This window comes from Clarias gariepinus, chromosome 6 (assembly GCF_024256425.1).
Source record: "Clarias gariepinus isolate MV-2021 ecotype Netherlands chromosome 6, CGAR_prim_01v2, whole genome shotgun sequence".
Lineage (NCBI taxonomy): Eukaryota > Metazoa > Chordata > Actinopteri > Siluriformes > Clariidae > Clarias > Clarias gariepinus.
Window position 1 is genome coordinate 1,528,303 of NC_071105.1, and position 22,471 is coordinate 1,550,773.

The 22,471-nt window shown below is 39.8% G+C and overlaps 1 protein-coding gene across 2 annotated transcripts; it reads left to right on the forward strand.

Moving 5' to 3' along the window:
- Positions 1-441: 441 nt before the first annotated feature.
- Positions 442-20,627, forward strand: stat2 (signal transducer and activator of transcription 2). Of its 2 annotated transcripts, none has more exons than XM_053499181.1 (24): positions 442-658; positions 1,682-1,813; positions 2,254-2,398; positions 2,483-2,581; positions 3,692-3,784; positions 3,880-3,958; positions 4,178-4,257; positions 4,344-4,492; positions 5,311-5,469; positions 5,585-5,674; positions 9,657-9,716; positions 9,827-9,847; positions 9,974-10,067; positions 10,160-10,207; positions 10,697-10,780; positions 10,881-10,979; positions 11,096-11,231; positions 12,258-12,310; positions 12,420-12,514; positions 12,806-12,945; positions 15,526-15,714; positions 16,148-16,202; positions 18,935-18,993; positions 19,859-20,627. In XM_053499181.1, exons 2-24 carry the CDS (start codon positions 1,683-1,685, stop codon positions 20,173-20,175), a joined length of 2,475 nt encoding a protein of 824 aa, XP_053355156.1. In that variant the 5' UTR covers positions 442-658; position 1,682; the 3' UTR covers positions 20,176-20,627. The 2 variants fall into 2 exon arrangements, with proteins under 2 accessions (XP_053355156.1, XP_053355157.1); XM_053499182.1 differs by having other exon boundaries at positions 2,486-2,581.
- The last annotated feature ends 1,844 nt before the right edge of the window (positions 20,628-22,471 follow it).

A 22,471-nucleotide genomic window follows, 5' to 3' on the forward strand; every position in this document is an offset into this window, starting at 1 on the left:
AAAAGTGATGTTATGAACAGTTATGTGTGGGATTTAATAATCTACTGTAAAATAATCTACCTCAAATAATAATAATAATAATAATAATAATAATAATAATAATAATAATATCACTGATTACATTAACCTTTTAACTGTTCCTAGTATTCATAAAAAGAAGAGCCGTTTAAACGGCGCGCGCTGCCGTGACGCACTTTAACTTTCGCAGCGTCATTTCTTGGAAGCGCCGAGTCTCACAGCTTTAAGTTTCGCTCTCCCAGTTCCTCATAGTCTCCCACTTCCGCGAGTTTGATTGACGGGGCCTGGCGTCCAATCGTATTCCTCAAACTTTGTCACGTGCGTAGCACTTTAATTAGGGCGGGAGGTGGAAGTCGAGCAGCCAACTCGTGGAGCTGAACAGAGGAACAGAGCGGCGCGTTTTGACCAATGAGCTGCAGGGAGAGGCGGGACTTACAGCAACGCCGCGTTCAAGTCTTCCAGCAGGAGAATTGTTTATTTGTGTTTTTCGGTGATATTTGTCGCGATTGTAGGTTTTAATAAGCTGGGGAGGGTGGAGTGGTGTGTGTGAGTTACACCAGGTCAATGTCAGTGACGGGTTTGGTCTAAGTTTAGCTCGTGGATTACAAAAAAATAAGTAAAAAAAATAAAAAAAACACAGGTAAGTTACCTAAAGAGGAGCTCTGGGTTTGGATGTTGTCTTAAAATAAACTGTGTTATTATTATTATTATTATTATTATTATTATTATTATTGATATTATTATTGATATTTTTTTAGGGTATTAAAGCTAGCTCTGAAAGATAAAGTGTAAAAGCATGTCTCACGTCTCATGTTCATGTTGTTGTTGTTGTTATTCATATAACTCTAAACTTTAATGTTTACTTTTGTCTTTACTCAATGTATTTACTTTACGACATTTTAAAAATATTTATAATTCTATTGATGATACAAATTGCATTTAATTAAAAAAACAAAAAAACAATATATATGTATATTTTCCATTATGTAGCCACAATGTTGCTCTGATACTTTGAACAACACAACTGTCTGCACAATTTCCGGTGACGTCATTCCATCACCGCCCTCTCTTTTTCCCTATTTTGTTTAAAATCAGTGAGAGTACATGCAAAGCTGGTTGAGATGTGTGTAAAGGTGGAGGGATTGAAGATCAGTAAGAGCAAGACGGAGGACACATGAAAATGAGAGGAGTGTGTGTGTGTGTGTGTGTGTGTGTGTGTGGAGGTAGGGAAAGGTAGATGAGTTTAAATACAGTATTAAGTGGCCGCTGTCCAAAGCAGTGTGGCGTGTGGTAGAGAAGTGAAGAAGAGAGGGGTGATGTGGGGTATATCAGGAGGAGGAGGAGGATGGAGATGAAGCTGCCAGGCAGGAGGAGAAGAGGAAGGTCTAAGAGAAGGTTTATGAATGATGGACCAAATGAGTGAGACAAATGGTCCGCTGTGGGCGACCCCTAACGAGCAGTCGAAAGAAGAAGAAGTAAAATAAAAATTTGTCAAAGTCCTAAAGATTTTGGAAACTTTACACCTGGAATCCCACAATGCACTTATTCGATAGTGAAGCGCTGTACATGTCATAAAAACTAACATAAATGTAATAACTACATGTGCATGATTCTGTTTTATGTGTGTGTGTGTGTGTGTGTGTGTGTGTGTGTGTGTGTAAAGAATGGCACAGTGGGAGCGTCTGAAGCAGCTCGACTCTGCGTGTTTGCAAAGGGTAGATGATCTGTACCACACTGATGCTCTGCCCATGGCTGTGAGAGAATATCTCGCTCATTGGATAGAGGATCAGGACTGGTGAGTAACACACAGAACTTTATTAACCAACACCTGAATAAACAGAACTGAATTCATTTCAATTAAATTTTATTTTTTTATAGCGCTTTTAACAATTGTCATTGTCGCAAAGCAGCTTTACACAGTCAAAAAAAAATTACTTAAGTTTGTATGAAAAGTGAATGTGTATGAATCAAAATGATCAGATCTTCCTTGATAAACGAGCCGAGGACGACGGTGCTGAGGGAAAAACTCCCTGAGATGGCAATAGAAAGCAACCTTGAGTGGAATCAGACTTAACAGGGAACCCATCCTCATCTGGGTGATAACGGATAGCAGGGATTGATCTGCACTCATACTGTGTGTTGCGAGGCTAGAAGTTCAGTATAACAGGAGATGTGTTTAAGTTAATGTGGAGTCTATTTTTGTTATTGAACTGAACCATCTCTCTCTCTGACTAGGGAAGGGGCTTCGAGAGACACATCCCGGGCCGTGGTCCTGTTCCAGATCTTGCTTGAAAACCTGGATAATCAATACAGCAGATTTGTGCAGGAAAATAATTTCCTTATGCATCGTAATTTTCGTCACTTTAAACAAACATTTCAGGTAAAACCCGTTCCTCTCCTTCCGCTTTCCAGTTTCATGAACTACTTAAGAATGCCCGCTTGATGAAGTTGTTTCTGTTTATAGCAGAGGTACCAGGAAGACCCATGCAGCTTGGCTGAAACCATAAACTGGTTCCTGGTTAAAGAGCGAGAGATTGTGGAGGCTGCGGAGCTGGCTCAGGAAGTGAGAAATGGTTTATCACTGGCATTGTTGTCATGATTGTCACTAGAGGCATCACTGTCATCACCATTTTCATCATCATCACTTTGTTATATTAATCTTCTCATTATCCATAATTATCACTATTATAGTATATACACTGATCAGTCATGACATTATGACCACCTACGTGATATTAAGTAGGGCCTCCCTTTTTCCACCATAACAGTGATGTACCTTTCTATCACAACCAGCATTAACCTTTCCATCAGTTTCACCTACACTAGCACTTACTGTATATTGGATCAGACTACATGGGCCAGCCTTCACTCACCATCTGCATCAGTGAGCCCTGGCCACCCATGACCCTGTCACCAGTTCACTGTTTTTCCTTTCTTGGATCACTTGTTGTAGGTCCTGACCATTGCAGACCGGGTAAATCTCACAAGAGCTGCAGCCTTGGAGTTGCTCTTACCCAGTTCACTAATTATCACGTTCTGGTCCTTATCAGAGTCATTCAAATCCTTACACTTGCCCATTTTTTTCTGCTTCCAACATGGGGACAAAAGGTTTACTTTACATTTACATTTACATTTAGGCATTTGGCAGACTCTCTTATCCAGAGCGACTTACATTTTTATCTCATTATACATCTGAGCAGTTGAGGGTTAAGAGCCTTGCTCAAGGGCCCAACAGTGGCAACTTGGTGGTTGTGGGGTTTGAACCTTGCTGCCTAATATATCCCACTCACTTCCAGCCGCCATTGTAACGAGATATTGAAAATGTAACTACTGTGACAAGGGCCAAATTATAATGGCTAGAGGACTGGGTCAAAGCAACTCCAAGACTGCACTGGTTAGGACATGCCAAAAGTAAACCATGGAAGGAAAACCCGGTGACCTGATGACAGGGTCATGGGTGGCCAAGGCTCAGTGATCAACATGGAGAGTGAAGGCTGGCCCGTGTAGTCTGATCCAATAAAAGCACTAGTGTGGATCAAATTGAGGTAAAGGTTTATGCTGGGCCGATGTAAAGGTGTCAGAACACACAAGTCATTACAGTTTTAATGGCAAAGTTGGGACTTCCTGAATATTAGACAGCCATCATAACCCTCACTTGCTTTGCTCCCGACAGGTGCAGATGTTACAGGTTCAGCAAAGCTCCATGGAGTCAGAAACTCAGAGACACTTGGAGAAGAACATCCTAAATTTTAAAAACAAAGTCCAGGTGTGTCTCAGTAAATTTCTGCTGTGTACCTTTTGGATGAATAGATGGATGGATGGTTGGTTATTAGGTCTATTGATGGATGAATTGATTGACAGGCAATGGAGCACTCACTGAGGTGTTTGGAGGAGCAGCAGGACGAGTTTGACTTTAAATATCAGACGCACCGGATGGACGGTGAGATCAGCCTTCCTCCGCATCAGACACTCCATGTGCTTACATCAATTTCTGTTTCCTATTTCACAATGGCAATTTGCGGATATATATATTTATATATCCACACATGCTAATGCTTGTAGTTCAGATGCTCATGCGTAAAAGAAAAACAAAAAATAAAAAAATGAATGAGATGTTCAGAATTTAATTTAAATATAAGTGGAATCAATGCGATTTCAGGAACGACAGATGAAGAAGAGAAAAAAGAGCAGATAAAAGTGCTTAAACTGATGCTCAACAGACTCAACGCTGCCAGAAAGGTATGTCTGTGATGTCTGCATGTGTGTGCGGTCTTACAGTTGTTTTCTGCCATCGTTCTATTTGTGAACAAATCTGTGTTCCTCAGTCGTTCCTCTCGGGGGCAACGTCTCTGCTGGAGACTGCAGATCAACTCCAGGTCGTCCTTCTGGAGGAACTGGATGAGTGGAAGCGCAGGCAGCAGGTCTCCTGCATTGGGGCTCCGGAAGACACCAACCTGGAACCGCTGGAAAAGTGGTACGACTATATGACTAGAACTTATAATCTGCTCAATAGTTATTTTGATCTTCAATTTATTTTTAGTGTTTTAAATGGAAGATCAAAGAAGTATTGATCAGATTATTAGCTCAAATTTTAAACAGAAAGAAAAGAGCTGAGGCTTATACTGTATATTTATTAATGAACATATTTAATACACAAAAATTGACTGATCTGAGGTAAAAAAAAACAAAAAAACTGACCAGTCAGATAGCAGTGATATCAGATGTGATGTCGTTTAAACCCTTCTTATCTACGGAATCCTGGCTAACTACAAAATATAGTAGTTAGAGTTATAATATGGTTATTATTTATTTTTATTTTTACTTTACTTTAATTTAATAAAATTAAATTAAAATTTTTAGTTTTACTTTACTTTAATTATTAATAAAATAATTTTTATTAATCATGACTATCATTATTTACTAAGTGTGATTGGAAATTTAAACTCTTTCCAGTGATTTAAATCATTTGACTTGGTTCACCAGAAAGAGTCAATTCTTTCAGCTCTTGAATGATTCTTTCCTCTAAAAGCTTTGGGCAAATACATTAGATAATCTCAGACTGTTACAAAGCACTGACACTAGAGACTTTAGTGAGAATTAACAAAACAAGAGAACAAACTCTACAGTACAAGTGAGTTGACTCTCGGTGTTCATTTGAAGGTATCAGTTTGTACTTTTGACGATACGTAACAAGTAGCTGCACTAATGCAGTGCCATCATTTTACTTTCTTTATGGCGTCTAAACCCTGTTTGATATCCGTCTGATTGCCAACCTTTGTCTGACTCGGGCAGGTTCACAGCGGTCGGGGACGGGATGTTCCAACTGCGAAAGTTCCTGCAGAAACTGGAGGAGCTTCACGGCAAGTTGAGTTATGATGAAGATCCCATCAAAACCCAGAAACCTGGCCTACAGGAAGGAGTGGATAGACTGCTAACTACTCTGCTGAAGAGGTACACACACACACACACACACACACACACACACACACACCACTCCCTACACCTGCCTCTGGCACTTTATACATATCTGTGTTTATTATGTTTTTTTTTTTTTTTTTTACTTTAGCGCGTTCGTGGTGGAGACACAGCCCTCCATGCCGCTGGGCCGAGGTTCTCTGGTCCTGCGCACAAATGTCCAGTTCTCCGTCAAGACCAGGTAAAAGATCCTTACACGCCTCACTATTTTATACACCTACAGGTGAAAATAGCTTTTGTTCTGTCCTCGGGTACAAGAAACAAACCAGAACGTTCAATTATCAGCTTGAGAGAAACTTGAATAGTTACCATGATAATAGGAAAACTTAACTTTAATAACTCGTTATTATTCTGAGGTAAACAGGATTATTTGGAGATAGGAACAGAGAGATCAGATTAATGCCGTTCCTACGACATACTTTCAGATTTTCAGATCTGCTGGCTCTGACTCCAATACGCCAAGAAATGAAATATAAATATGTAAGTGTGTATGAATGTACAGAATGAGTGCATAGAGACAATGTCATGATTGTGCATGTTTTTGAATGGTTTAGTCCTTTGTGGTGTTAAGAGACCATATCACCTGTGGGAAGAAGCTCCTCCTCAGTCTCTCTGTGTTTGCCTTCAAGGAGCGAACTGCTTTCCTGACCGCAACAGAGAGAACAGTCCATTGCTGGGGTGGCTGAGGTCTTCCTGGCCTTGGTCCAGCACCGCTTGCCATAGATTCAGTGCAGGTCAGGGAGCTTGGTGTGGATGATGCACTCAGCTGATCACTCCACTTTCTGTAGAGCACGTCTGTCCTGCCTGGTGCTGTTTCCAAACCATGTCAGGATATTTCCCATCAGGATGCTGTCTACGCTGCAGGAGTAGAAATTCTTAAGCACCCTGGAGGGCAGTCTGAAGTATCTCCCTGTGGTGGTAGAGACGCTTTCAGGCCTTTTTTACCGTTGTTGATGTGACAGGCCCATGACAGGTCCTGCATGATGTGAACACCGAGGTATCTGAAGCTGTCTACTCTCCCCACTGGGCTCCTGTTGATGACGGGGGTCTGGTAGTTCCTCTACTGCTTTGTACTAAAGTCCACTATCAGCTCCTTTGTCTTGCTGACGTTCAGGAGGAGATTGTTTCTCTGGCACCATTTCTCCAGATTTCCACTCACCTCCAGGTTGGCTGTCTCATCGTTGTTCATGATCAGGCCCGCCACCACGGTGTCGTCAGCAAACTTGATGATGGTGGTGGAGTTGGTAGTGGCCACACCGTCATACATGTACAATGAGTACAGCAGGGGGCTCAGAACACAACCTTGCGGGGGCTCCAGTGCTGAGGGTGGGGGAGGATGAGACATGTCTGCCCATCCTTATTGCCTGTGGTCTGCCAGTTAGGAAATTGGAGATCCACTGACACAGAGATGAGCTGAGTCCCAGGTGCTTCAGCTTGGTAGTGAGTGTGAAGGGAATTATGGTATAAAATGCTGACCTGTAGTTGACAAAGAGCATTTTAACATAATTCCCCCTTGTAGTGTCCAGGTGAGTGAGTGATGTATGTAGGAGATGAGAGATGGCATCATCTGTAGAGCAGTTTGGACGGTAATGGGTCCAGTGTGTCAGGTAGTGAAGAGATGATGAAGTCTCTGACCAGCCGTTCAAAGCACTAATCACTACTGAGGTGAGGGCTACAGGGCAATAGTCATTGCGAGAAGCATGATGGGGTTTCTTTGGGACAGGAACAATGATGAGCTTTTCAAAGCATGTGAGGATCACCGACTGAGATAAAGAGAGGTTGAATATCTCTCTGAACACAGGTGCTAGCTGGTCTGTGCAGGCTTTGAGGACTCGACCTAGATGCCGTCTGGTCCTGCTGCTTTCATAGTGTTTTCTCTCCTGAAGGCACGCCTAACGTGATGCTCGGAGATGAAGAACTCTGCCAGAGTCACATATGCGTTCGTCATACTGAGATTTGGTTGGTGCTTTGTAGTCTGTTTTTGTCCTAAGTCCCTGCCACAGGCTCCTAGAGTCACTCTGTTGGAGCTGTGAGTTTTCTCCCGTAGCGTTGCTACGCCACTTTCACTGCCTTCCGGATGTCCATGTCCCCCGTTATAGGGAGCGGTTTGAGATCTCAGAGTGTCGCAGATGGTTTTATCCACCCACGGCTTCTGATTGAGAAACTTTCTGATGCTTGTTTTTTCCACGATATCATCTGCTAGTTTCCCGACGAATCCCACAACCGATTCCGTAAAGTCTCCCGCCACAATAAATGTAAGGTAGGTAAATGAGCATCCCAGTTTTGTCTGGTGTCCCGTGAGTACCTCATGCAGGCCGCAAAAGGCAGTGACCATGTCCGCTTGTGGTAGAATATACACTCACCTAAAGGATTATTAGGAACACCTGTTCAATTTCTCATTAATGCAATTATCTAATCAACAAATCACATCACTTCAATGCATTTAGGGGTGTGGTCCTGGTCAAGACAATCTCCAAACTAAATGTCAGAATGGAAAAGAAAGGTGATTTAAGTAATTTTAAGCGTGGCATGGTTGTTGGTGCCAGACGGCTGGTCTGAGTATTTCACAATCTGCTCAGTTACTGGGATTTTCACACACAACCATTTCTAGGGTTTACAAAGAATGGTGTGAAAAGGGAAAACCATCCAGTATGCGGCAGTCCTGTGGGCGAAAATGCCTTGTTGATGTTAGACGTCAGGGGAGAATAGGCCGACTGATTCAAGCTGATAGAAGAGCAACTTTGAATGCAAAAAACACTCATTACAACTGAGGTATGCAGCAAAGCATTTGTGAAGCCACAACACGCACAACCTTGAGGTGGATGGGCTACAACAGCAGAAGACCCCACCGGGTACCACTTATCTTCACTACAAATAGAAAAAAGAGGCTACAATTTGCATGGGCTAACCAAAATTGGACAGTTGAAGACTGGAAAAATGTTGCCTCGTCTGATGATTCTCGATTTTTGTTGAGACATGCAAATGGTAGAGTCAGAATTTGGTGTAAACATAATGAGAACATGTATCCACCATGCCTTGTTACCCATGTGCAGGCTGGTGGTGGTGGTGTAATGGTGTGGGGGATGTTTTCTTGGCACACTTTAGGCCCCTTAGTGCCAATTGGGCATGGTTTAAATGCCACGGGCTACCTGAGCATTGTTTTTGACCATGTCCATCCCTTTATGACCACCATGTACCCATCCTCTGATGGCTACTTCCAGTAGGATAATGCACCATGTCACAAAGCCAGGTTGGGTGTGCAGGAGCATGTGAGAGGAACAATGCTTGCGCTATTGCACCAGCTGTTGTTCACAATTAAACACTTGTGCCTCCCCTTGACTTCCCCCAATCTTGTGTTCTGTCCATACGGTGGACCAAGAAGAACTCGGCCGGCTGGATGGCGTGGTTCGGCAACGCTGGGTTCAGCCATGTCTCATTGAAGCAGAGGTGCTTGCAGTCCCAAATGTCCCTCTGGAACTTTAACCTGACCCTGAGGTCATCGAGTTTGTTCTCTAGTGACTGGGCATTGGTGAGCAGGATGCTAGGCAAAGGTGTGCATTGTGCACGGGCTCTCAGCCTGTCCCTGACAACGACTCCTTTCCCTCAGGGCCACCGCTTCGCCTCACGTCCTTTGTTCTCTGTCAGGATCTCACTCGGCCAACTTGGATCTGGAGTTAAAATCTAATTGAGTACATTGTAATAGAAAAAAGGGTGTCTCTGTCATACCAAATGTACTCAATGGTGATAAATTTGCCGATTTTAAATGACTGAAAATTAACTTAATAAACAAAAACCAAAAAAAACAGCCGACCTCACCAGCGCCATCTTGGAAGTTTAAGTTTCTTAATGGGGTTCCTCTGGGTACAGGCTAATTTGGCATGCTGGAGTAAGTGTGTGTGTTTTGTGTTTGTATACTGCGATTGATTGGCAGCCTGTCTAGGGTGTCCCCCGCCTTGTGCCCTTAGTCTCCTGCGATAGGCTCCAGGCCTCCCGCCATAGGATACGCGTTATAGACAATCAGTCAATAAGTAAGAGAGTGAGTAACTCATAGTGTTGAAGTGGTTTTGCATAATATTTCTCAGCATCTTAAATGTCAAATTCTAATTCTAATTTTATTTGTCACATACACAGTCATACACAGTACGATATGTCTATGTCTTCAGGTTCCTCTTTAAGGTTGCTGAACTTAACCATGCCATGAAGGTGGTCGTGTCCGTTGATGCGTAAGAACATGTCTTTTTTTTTTTCTTTTTTCTTTTTAAGCATTACATTAATGTGACTTTAGAGATGATAAGTGTAACGTTTAATATTGTTTTAACTGTGTGTGTTTTAGGGATGGCCCAAATGTGAAGGGGTGAGTGTCTGTCTGGGTTTTTAAAATTTTATTTTTTAGAAGGATTATTGTATGTTTCCTAATAAAAGCATAATATGGAAAATGTGATGGTTAATTAATAAGTTTGTTTGTTTGTGTGTGCTGAAGCTTCCGCAAGTTTAACGTTCTGGGGACACTAAGTAAAGCCTTAAACATGTCTGAGAGCATGAACGGAGGAATGGTGGCAGATTTTAGACATTTGGTAATTTTTTTTTTTCCCATCAAAATGTCAGACTTTACCTGTTGTTAATTTAATCCTGAAGCGAATAAATGAAATGATGCGTTCCCTTTTAGACCTTAAAAGAGCGGAAGGTTGGAGCAGGAGGGAAGGGCAATAATGATGTGAGTCATGTTGTCTTATTTTGTTATTTAATTAATTGTAAGTTAATTAATTGTTGTAGTTCTTTTCTGAAAACCAACACAACAAACATGCTTCCAGCGTTAACTGACTGAAACGGACAGATGGGCTAGTGACCACTGTGGACCATTTAACCACCACAAGGGGGCGGTTAAGTCAAACTGGGACTTGTGGATGAAAACATAAAAGCGATTGACATTTAAGTCCCCCATAAAGAAGTACAGTTCTGACCTCGCTCCAAGCCATTTTACTCTCAGAACTGTGTTCTGCTATTCTGTACAATCAAAAGTCCCTCTTTGACTTCAACACCCCCTTAATGGTTAATGTTTATTTTTTGTGTTTCACGCTTTTCGTACATTAAACACGATACAGTTGATCAAACAACTTTTAGCTTTGAACTCTTCTACACAGTTCTCAGGGTTATTGCTGCATACTGAAAAGATTTTAAAAGCAGTGTGTTTGTGTATATCCAGCTGTCTCTGAGCGTGACCGAGGAGCTCCACACCATTCACTTTGAGACTCAGTTCAGCCTTCATGGCCTGACTGTCAGCCTGGAGGTGAGATTGCTTTGATTACGCTTTATAAAAATTGTTGTTTTTCATTTTTATTTTTATTTAATTTTTTTTACTTACAAGTATCTCTTTATCCTGTTGTCAGGCGTGCTCTTTGCCTGTCGTAGTAATCTCCAACTCCAGCCAGCAGCAGAGTGCCTGGGCCTCTGTCCTGTGGTTCAACATGCTCTCTACCGACCCCAAGGTTAGAGGGTCGAACACGGACCCACAAACATATTCTTTTTAATATATAAAATTGAACTTGCATGTTAGGCATCATTAATAGGACTAATCTAATATTGTGTGTGCATGCTTTGTTAGAACCTGGTGTTCTTTGCGAGCTCCCCTGTTGCCACCTGGTCCCAGCTGGGGCAGATGCTGAGCTGGCAGTTCCAGTTGTGTGCTCAACGAGGCCTGGACGCAGACCAGCTTAAGACTCTTGCGCAGAAGTTTTTTGGTAAAAAAAAAAAAAATCACAGAACATATTTTTAATCAGAGGCGTGGTTTATTTCACAGAGGAAATATTTTATGAATAAAATCATGAATTAACTTAAATTTTAACTTGAGTGGATAATATTCTGATTTCTTAATCATATTTTGTCCATCTGAGTAACCCATTAATGTTGTGCTGGACCACTGCTGAATAATTAGAGGGATCCGATCTGCTAAATCAAATCAGTAATTAATGGCACAGTAAAACTATGAATAATTATGCAGCTGTATATCATCATTATATTAGACTTAAAGGTAAACACTATTTCTTTATTCCTTACACATTTTTTAGGCCACTGTTTGTAGAAGTGCAAACAGAAATGCGGGTTGTACCATTGGGAGTGGCTATTGCTATTCTAAGAACAGTTTTTCCAATTAGGGCCATAGCTGATTCAGTAGGAATTGTCTGTCTGTGTATCATAGAGTGGAAATATGTAAGTGCACCAGAGAATGTGCACAAAAAAATAATGAGAACGCTGTTCGGGGGAGTAAGGAGGAGTGAGCAGTTGTTTTTGAGCATGGTACAAATAAATCGTGACTAGTGTAAAAACGCTGACAGTGTACAAAGTATCCCTCAGGGTTCTGCTTTAGGCCCGATGATGTTCTTGTTTTTATATCTTTGTAAAAATATTTACAGAGATAGTTTAACCTAAACTATAATCTAAAAACACGAGGTGCTGATGTTTTATTTGGATTAGTTACAGTATATAATTTTTTGTTTAGAAAAATTATTTAATCAGGGTCAAAGTATGATCTTGATAAATTGTAACCTGTCTGTACATAATTTAATTCAGTCAGTTGTTTTTTTTTCTCCCCAATATTGAAGGATAAGTGAACTTCCTTGTTGTTTTGGGACTAAAACTGTTGTTAAACTGAACTTTTTCATGATTTTTAAAAAATGCTTAGCTAGATTTTAACTTCTCACTTTGTAAGCGGATGCAGTGCGATATGTTCTAATCAGTGTGTAAATCTTGATGTTTTATCTGTTCAGAAAAACAAGACAGTTATGATAACTGTAAAATATCCTGGACCAGATTTAGCAAGGTAAGAGCAAAAACTTTCCTAAACAACTAACAATTTCTGTATTTGTAATTCTTGTTTGTGTGTGTGTGAGAGAAGAGTTCTAACGTGTGTGTGTGTATTGCTTTTTTAGGAGAACATTCCTGGGCAGAACTTCACACTGTGGGTTTGGCTGGATGGAATTTTGAACCTTGTGAAGTCTCACCTCGCTAATTTGTGGGAGGATGGGTACGTGTTTGTGTGTTTGTGTGTGTGTGTGTGTGTGAGTGAGTGTTAAATGACAATAATGGTGTTGAGTTCTGGATCCTTCTTGGTAAGAAGGGGTTGAAAAACTTTCTATAACATGCTCACTCTATTGCGTTATTGTTTCCATAGCAACAGCTCATTTGCACGGGCGAGTACGAGTCCAAATAAATATGTGGATAGATGGATATATCCTCTCACATATATGGATATTTGAGGGGATATGAGGAAAAGAAAACAACTGATAAAACCTTATTTTGTTTGTGTTTGTTGTAGGTCCATCATGGGTTTTGTAAGTAAAGGGACAGAGAAGGGTCTGTTGAAAAAGAAACAGGGTGGAACATTCCTCCTGCGCTTTAGCGAAAGCATCAGAGATGGAGGAATCACGTTCAGCTGGGTAGAGTACTCAAATAAAGGTAAGCGCACACAAACACACACACACACACACTGAAAGATCTAAAAGAGATTACATCGATATTGCATCATGCTCCAGATTTATTATTTGTTTTATTTAACCTTTATTGATCCAGGTAAACTGTTTGAGAACCACTTCTCATTTACAAACATGACTTGGCCAAGAGGCTACAAGAGTCAAAAGGGAAATACTGTACAACTATACATAGTCAAATACATGACACACAAAAAATTGAATAAAAAAATAGAAATATATAAAAAAATAGACAACAAAGAAAGAAAAAGAATAAAGTGCTCAAATATGTGTATAAATATGTTTCATAATTGTCAGCAGGAACAAGAGTCAACTATGTAATTTTGGAGGTTTTGCTTAAAGGTGGAGATTGGGATCAGAGATGTATGTTCCAGTCATGTACTGCTGCAAAGCGGAAGGCATTACGTCCGAAGATAGTAGAAGTAGGAGGGGTACTAAATTTAATCAAATTACTTGATCTTGTTATGAGCAACATGAAGAAAAGATGACAAATAGAGAGGTGTCTTGCCCAGGATTGTCTTGTATATGAAAAGAAACCAGTGATGGAGCCGCCGAGTATGAAGGGAGGGCCAGCCCACCAATTTATACAGCTCGCAGTGATGAGTGCAAACGGTGCATTAGTGGCAAAACGGATGGTTGAATGGTAGAGTGTGTCAAGTTTTCTTAGGGCTGTATTTGGTGCCATTTTATAAATAATATCGCCATAGTCCAAAATTGGCAGTACTGTCATCTTGACAAGGGTGCATTTGGTAGCATGAGTGAAGGAAGCTTTATTGCGGAAAAAAAAACTAGCCTAGATTTAACTTTTATTTGAAGGTTATTGATGTGTGTAATGAATGTCAGAGATAAATCCAACCAGATACCTAGATATTTATATTTGTTGACATACTCCAGAACCATACCATTCATGCAAGTGATTGTAGGTGGAGTCACGGTGACTGGTTTTCGGCTAAAATGGATACATTTTGTCTTACTGGTGTTAATACGGAGGTGGAGATTGTCAAAGAACTGCTCTATAGAGCTGAAGCTGAGTTTAAGACTAGAAGCCGCAGAATTGAGAGAAGAACCAACTGAATACAAAATGGTATCATCTGCATAAAGATGAATCCTGGAGGTGCCAGCAGCTCTGGCTATATCATTGATGTAAATAGAAAAAAGGGTTGGGGCCAGAGAGGCACACCTTTAGAGATATTAAGTGGGTCTGACATAATGTTTTCAACCTTCAATTGCTGGGCACGGTTAGTAAGATAATTGGCAAACCAAGCACAGCTAGAGGAGGGCAGACCAATACTGGAAAGCTTATGTAAGAGGATCCTATGGTCGACAGAGTCAAAGGCCTTGGCGAGGTCTATAAAGGTGGCAATACATACCTGTTTGTTGTCTAATGCTGTAATTACCTCGTCAAGGACCTTTGTAGTGGCTGTTATGCACCCATGTCCTGTCCGAAAACCAGATTGTATGTCAACTAATATATGATTTTTATCCAGGAAATCATTTAATTGTTTTTGGACGAGCTTCTCCAAAACTTTGGCAAGACATGGTAGAATGGAAATTGGGCGATAACAATTTGGATCAGATTCAGAACCCCCTTTAAAGAGAGAAAAAATTATGGCTGATTTCCAATCAATAGGGATCTCAGAAAGCTGTAAGGACATGTTAAATAGTCTTGTGACGGGAGCAGCAATAATACAGGGTGCTGCTTTTAAGAACATGGGATCAAGACCATCAAGGCCAGCAGATTTGTTTGTGTCCAGCTTGGAGAGTTCATCCTGGACTTCAGAGGTGGAAAGAGGCATAAAAGAGAAGCCCTTGTTGCTCAATGGAAAAAGTTGGGCATCTGCTAAGGTTATAACTGAAGTATCCGTTGAAACTGGATTAGGGTTTGACATTGAAACTGTATGGGTTGCATTAATAAAGTGATGGTTTAGAAGTGAGGCCATTCGAGACTTCTCAGTAATAATGATGTCATTAAATATCATAGAAACTGGTAAATGAGGTGAGATAACTTTATTTTCCATTACCTTAACTGTTTTCCAAAATGCCCTAGCATCAGTGCCACATGTGGCGAGTTTTTCCTATGAATCCCAAGGTGTGCCAATAGTTTCCCTCTACATGTGTTTCAGTTTCTCATATGTGTCATGTTTTTGCACTCATCATTTCTTAATTAAAATTTATACAATACCCAGTAACTTTCCGTTACTTGCTGCAATTATGTATTTTTCCTTGCTGTTTTTTTTGCCTTGCCCTATTGTTCGATGGATAGAGAAACTTTGTTTATTTGTTTAATTCAAAATGGGACTTTTGATTAAAAACCTATGGCCTTCCTTAAAATATCCGCACCGTTTTACTGCGGCTAAGAGTTTGAAGTCTTCTGTAAATGTCAATCGCTTTTCCGCCTCCATTCACTAGTAATTTCATCCCAGTTTGACTTGAACACCCCTCGTGATTACATCCCCTTTTAATATGCACAAAATAAGCTCTCAGAACATAAAATTTTACACCCCGTGTGAAGCTCCACGGTCTGCGTCCTAACATCCCGTGGTTGCAGGTGAACCCAATGTGAGGACGGTGCAGCCCTTCACCGGTGTGGACCTCAAGCAGATTCCCTTCCCTGAGATCCTGCGCAACTTTCAGATTATTGAGGCGGAGAACGTGCCCGTGTACCCGCTGCTGTTCCTCTACCCCAACACCCCTAAAGACGAGGCGTTCGGCAAGTACTACAACGAGAAGACTGGAGGTGAGGAGCAGATCATCGGATTGTTGCTGGAACCTGTTACAGGGCATAACTTTACACTTATTTGGACCAATTCTTAAAAATTGCATAAATCTGCTTTGTAAAAGCGTTTAATGAATGAAAATTAAACTGATTGCTAAATTTGGTTAGTGACATCACCTGCATCTGTAGCATGGCTATAGTTAGTTAACTCAAATAACTAGTTCTCAACCAGCATGAAGAAAAGGAGTTTAAAAAAAAGACAGCATGGCTTTCTTTTTTTACATTTAAAAGTAAAAAAAAAAAAAAAAAAAAAAATATATATATATATATATATATATATATATATATATATAACAGAAGACACATGAAAGTTGACAGAATAACTCTACAAGATTCTCATTGTGTTTATGAACTGTATGACATTATGATCTGTCTTTGTGTGTTTGTGTTTCAGCGGAAAGCCCTTACATTAAATACATTAAAACCAAGCTGGTCTTCGTTTCAAAAGAGTAAGTATTTGTTCTGTATATTCTAAAAACTGCTGGGTTAAAAAAACAACCCAACCATAACTCAGCCGCTGGGTCACTGTTGGACAGAACGCGCGCTGGGTTTAAGCATTTAACTCAGAATTTTGACACTCTAGCTGGGTTGACACATTCCATTAGATTTTATTTATTTATTTATTTTTCAAAAAAGATGCAAAATGTACACAACTTCACATTATGTAAATAGACTATCACAGAATAAGAAAAAGTGAATAACTCAATCATATAATCCCAAGGTGACCGCTTGTTAAATATAAAATAAATGTAACATAAACACTCCGTAAAAATTTTTTTTTGCATTTAATACAATGCTTAAACACTTTTTGTATACTGTAAAAGTTTTCAATATAAATTTTATAATGCCCACATTACATCAAACATTCCCCATCTTAATATTTTAACTATTACTATTTAATTTCCTTCAAAATGACATGAAATGTGGGGTTAAAAAACTGTTGTCCTCAAAATTTTAACAGATGAGTACTCGTGCCCATCAATCTGATCAACAGTATGCTTCCACCAAACAGTCTGTATCAGTAGCATCGCCTCCAACATGGGAAAGGTCCGTCAGGGCCCTCTTGTCTCATTTACATCAAGGACGTACATGTATTTAATGCAAAACGTTTTTTCTTTCGTCAATAAACAAAAATATGAATACATTAAAACGTAATGTAAATATGAATTTAGTGTGTATTTCTGACTAATTTACCTCACTATTTAACGTGTGAGGGATAACGGGATACGGCGCTCCATCTGGATTTAATACGAAACATTCACCCCCTTTCAAATTCTCAACAAACCCTAGATAAATACGATACTTTAATGATAAATGTACAATTTAAATATTTTGTAAGGATGAAGAAAAAACTCATTTTAAACTACACATTCTCATTTTTTAAATAATAAAAACAGAATGAAAAAAAAAAAAAAGTATTCACGCCAAATCACCATATCAAAGTAATAAATTTGAAAAATAAAATGATTGCTCCTACCACAACTTAATAAAAAATAAGTAGAAATTTACATTAACTTACCATAATATACTGATTGCTCTGAGTGTGATCCAGTCAGAAGTGAAGAATCCAGAAATTTCGCCAAAGAATAAACCAACTGCTGGGTGACAATAACAGACAGAAACAGAAGACAACTGCTTCTTCTGACAACTATAAAATGTTATAAAATAAACCATCGGATTTTCCACACACAGCTTTAGTAAAGATTACTGGTAGTTTACCTAAAATTACATTTAAGATTACATTTAGTAAATTTCGTTTTTGTATTTGTGGGTGCTACAAACGCACTTTTCTCAACTCCCCACACCCCACACATATCAAAGTGCAATGGTGGAAAAGTGAATGAACGTGGAAATAAGCTGCTCCTACCACAACTATAACATTTAAAATTTTGGTTAAAAATTATATTAACTTACCATAAAATACTGACAGCTTTAATTGGCGTACCACTCGCTTCAGGAGTGAGGAATTCAGACAGTTTTTCATGCCGTGTCTCAATTCCAAGAACAGACTTGACGTGGAAGTGCACACTTAAGGGTTTGAGGACACGGGGGATATTGCAAATGGAACGCAGCGTACAGGATGCGTCTTACAGCCGCGATATACTTATACCATAACCAGATTACTCCAAAGATTGCCTTTTAGAAATACACAAAGTGAAATAAATCTGCTGTTTTAACCATTGCAGAGACTCACAGCCAGCGGTAGTTTTCAAAAGTTCTTTTTAAGGTGTGGCTGCGTTGGTGCGACTACATGAGCTTATAGCACCTGTATTGTCTGCCTGGAGCTTAAATCTCTGAAATCGTTGGGGCATTTTTTAAAAATAGAGGCTATCTTTAATAACCGATTGATGTTTTGAGCTCTACACACATACATTCTCGCCTAAACAATTTTTAAAACTACACTTTGTAACAAAATAACAGTAATATTTCAAAGATTCTGAAGGCTGCTGTTTATAGAAACCAGAGAATAAAGAATAAACCAGTTGTTGGGTCAAAATAACCCAACCAGGTGTTTATTTGTAAATGACTCACTACATCTCATTTGCCCCAACATGAGCAACACAACAATGTGTTTACAAAAACAACCCAGCATGTTTTAGAGTGTAGTAATGTCTTTTTATGCTTTTGCGCTATTTGTGTCAGGAATAAAACAGCAGGTGTTGTGCTGTTTCAGTAAAACCATCAGTTAGCAGTGGAGTTACAGTTACCTGTTCGAAGTTGAGTATATAACAGCATGTTCTGGAGTGTTTTATTTCTCTCAACAAAACAAAAATTGACAATCATTTCTATTTAGGTAGAAAGGTCGGGATTTAAAATAAAAATAATTTTTTAGTTCATATGTGGCTGCAATATTTGACATCAAAAATCGTCTGGATCTCAGCTTCTGAATTAGTTTTAAAATGTATTGTTGCCTTAAAAGCATGTGATCGGTTGCCACGGTTAAGTCGATTTCTTTTGCTAAGTCAGCATTAGATGTTAATAGCTAACACTCATCTCTAAAAACCGTCCGAATGAAACGATGATAAAGCTAGTTCGTGACCGCTGCCAGCACAGTGTAGCTGTAGCGTAGAGTCAAGCTGCGGTGATTCTTATTGGTCGCTGAGATGGCTGAAACATTGCCATTGATTGGTAAGGGCTGGTTGCCATAGTAACAGTGGTACTGTGTGCTTGGTTGCAACAGGAACGGGTGTACGAGCGCGCCGGAAGGCCCAGCGCCTGATCTGTGTGCTCAGCACAACGGTGAGTCCCGCCTCCCCACCACCCCGACAACCAATCAGATCACCCGTCTCGCCTCCTTCCTGTCAGCGATTCGCTCATACACTGCACGCCATGCTTCAAACGCTGTCTGAATGTTGAGCGGGGACGGGTCATGTGTTTTTTATTTTTCACACTAATGGGAGGTTTATCCATGAATGATGTTTTGCTTTTTACTAACCCTTACTTTACTATCACACTGCATGCATGTGTACACCCTTACACCTATCATAAGGTTTATTTTTTTTCTGTTTAAATAATAATTCCATGAACGTAATTTACACCAGGGCCTGACTGATGTATCCGATACAATCAGGCGATCCAATAAGTTTGAATTTATATTGTGAGAAATTTTCAGTGTTACTCCAATGAAACAGCTTTCATGACGAACATTTCAAACACTAGGGGGTGCTAATCACATAAACTGTCTGTGATGTATACATTGGTCCGTTAAATGCAAAAGTTTTCAATCAATCAACATTTATTTATATAGCACTTTACAGCAACTCTTTATGGGAGCAGCGTGGGGGGGTTGGGTCATAAGGCACATGTGGGGTAGAAAATCAAATGCATGTTTTGCAACAAGGACATTTTACAGACTTATGAATGATTTTTATATTACATCGAAAGGAGGATGCAAACTTTTAACATGTTAAAAGTATATATATATATATATTTTTTATTCTTATTTACACACCTCTGGTTCTTTGTATTTTGTTTAAACACACCTTTTCACTCACCAGTAGTTGGCTTTAGCGTAAATTGTACCGCCTCTAAAGTCAGTCAGGCCTTCTCGTTCTCACCTCGTCTTCACACAAACTGATAATCTTTTGTATCGTCTTTCTTTAAGACCCTGTCTCACCTCCTGACATAAGCAATGACGTCATGCTGCAAGGGCCGGAGAACTCCCCGATGCTCTCGGGCTACAGCGACAGTCCCGCTCCACCCAACAGCGTTCCTGAAAGTTGTCTCGATGACAGCCCTGCAGATCTCTTCATTACAGCTCCTTTCGAAGAGGTTTCCCTGAAGGGTCCTCGCCCCGGTGACGGAGGTTTCCTGGAGTTTCTCTCGGAGGCGTTTTCTCCAGACAGCTCTACTTGTCTAACGACGCTGCAGGAATTTCTAAACGACCCGAACCTCCTGGATGGAGTGAACAGTCCCATGTAGAAGAAGAAAAAAATCCTTCGACCCTGATCATGTGATCATGTTATTTTCTTCAAAATATAACCCTCTATGATTTATGGTACTTTTAACTTTCTTATGCTCTCCTGTTGTACTAGGACGCTACGCTGTGCTATGTTACGGCTAAACCACTGCTAAACATTTTGATGTTTTTCATACAGTGCAGTTCAGAGGGGGGAAATAAACTAATTATGTTATTTGTCTTTGAGAACTGAAGAACGATGCCTCTGTGTTTAATGAGTCGGTGGGAGGGGGGCTAAAACTATTGCAGCACGTTGAGGACGTACAGTCATCCAGCTGCTTGTTTTGTGCACTTTTAAAAACGGTCATATCCTCAAACAGGGTCGCCAGTTTTCAGCAAAGTCAGCATAAAACGATCCAATCCAAACTCCACCATTATCCTGCTTCTGTTAAAATGAAATATATATATATATATATATATATATATATATATATATATATATATATATATATATAATTTTATTTTGGGAGCAACAAAACTTTTTAGCTACAGAAATGTTCTTCCCATCGCGCAGGAGGAGTCTTTTCCACACAGATTGATGCAGTTCCCAGTATTGCCCACTAGTAAATAAAGGCCAACTGCGGCAGCACGCTCTATCTGAAGAACACGATGTCAAATACCAACATTTAGTAGTGAATTATTAATGAAGAGGTGATTTGTAGTGGTCTGAAATATATTAAAATGTATTCAGCTGGGAATCTAATCTTTAAAAAAGAGGAATGTACGACTAATCGTTGATGACGCTGGGGCAAGCGTCACTTACGTTGCATAAGTTTTGACTCCCCGTCCCTACAACTTTTTCACATTCTCCGCAACTTGTCAAGACACACTCCTTCACTCAATTACTTGGTTGCCTAATAACAGTACAGTCCCCTTAGTACCTCATACAGTGACCACAGTAACCATAAGAAACCATTATTACAATAACCAAACTGTGACCATAGTAACCATGCTATACTGCCCGATGGAAAAGTCCATAGAGGAAGAGTAAATTCTGTGCCTGATACATGATGATGTCACTGTCCTTGTCTCTCTCTCTCTCTCTCTCTCTCTCTCTCAATTACGTTCTTCTGCTTTATTTTTGCCTTTCATTTCCTTCCTTTCTCTTTATTACATTTTGGTTTTCCTTTTCCTCTTTCTTTAAATTCTTTTATGTTTCTTTTGCTTGTCCATTTTTCATTTACTTTGCTTACTTTATTATATTTTAATCCTCCTTTTCATATTTTGGCATTTTTGTCATGTAAAAGAATCATTAACAATGTGTTAAAAACATAAAATTATGTTTTTTATCTGCCTGTTTGGACTCTGTTGGGTTCCACTCTGTCAGATGGCGATAATTGATGTTAAATCGATGCTTGTGAATGTGGAAGTGAAACGATGGAGCTGAGGTCGACAGAGAGCTCAGACTCTTTCAGTTCATTACCGAAAGACAAATACAAAAATATGACGTAATGTCAGCCAACAAAGCACTTTATATGATTTACAAATATAATGAAATGTACTGGAAGAAGCTTTATAATTAAATATAAACACCATAAATGTCAAACAATAATGATCAAAACTTTGAATATTTTCAAAGAGCTTCTGGATTACAAGTTGGAATCTGATGATCCTGTGATGTCACTTCCTGGAGAGGTTTTCTCCTCTCTGACCGAGAAATGAAAAAAACAAACAAACACTTCTTGTAAACAATTCTGCATCCAAATGAACAGAATGTCACATAATGCACTGCTGATGATGATTTTGTCAGAGATATAGACATGTACATGTTCTGTTTTGGTTTGTTATAATAATATATAATTTTTAAAAACACTCGGGTTTTGAGTGAAATTCTTCATGACTGGCTGTTTTTAATTCTTTAAGAGAAGAACCAGCGTAAAGGCTGACGTCAGGGGAAACTTAAGCTTTGTAAAAAATAAGATGCGTTATGTAAGAGGAGTGATGTCCTCATGCTTTACACTCTTACACAGGAAACATGCTGTGTGTGTGTGTGGTTGTGTCTGTCATCAGAACCACAAGTCCCAGCTTGTCAAAAAAAAAGCATTTAAATTGCTATCCTCTGTGTGTGTGTGTGTGTGTGTGTGTGTGTGTGTGTGTGTGTGTGTGTGCGCGCGCGCGCATGCGTGTACATATATGGACATAAGTCTGTGCACCCTTAGGCTGAAATTGCAACAGACTCTCTGTCATAGCCCCCCCCCCCCCATCACTTACTCGTTCTTTCCAGCGTTTATCCTCATTTTCTAATTATCTATAGCACCT

Coding starts and splice junctions, on each gene's coding strand:
- stat2 (XM_053499181.1), top strand. CDS start 1,683: ATGGCACAGTGGGAGCGTCTGAAGCAGCTCGACTCTGCGTGTTTGCAA. Junction 10,068..10,159: donor TGGCAGATTTTAGACATTTG/GTAATTTTTTTT, acceptor GTTCCCTTTTAG/ACCTTAAAAGAGCGGAAGGT. Junction 15,715..16,147: donor CTACAACGAGAAGACTGGAG/GTGAGGAGCAGA, acceptor TTTGTGTTTCAG/CGGAAAGCCCTTACATTAAA.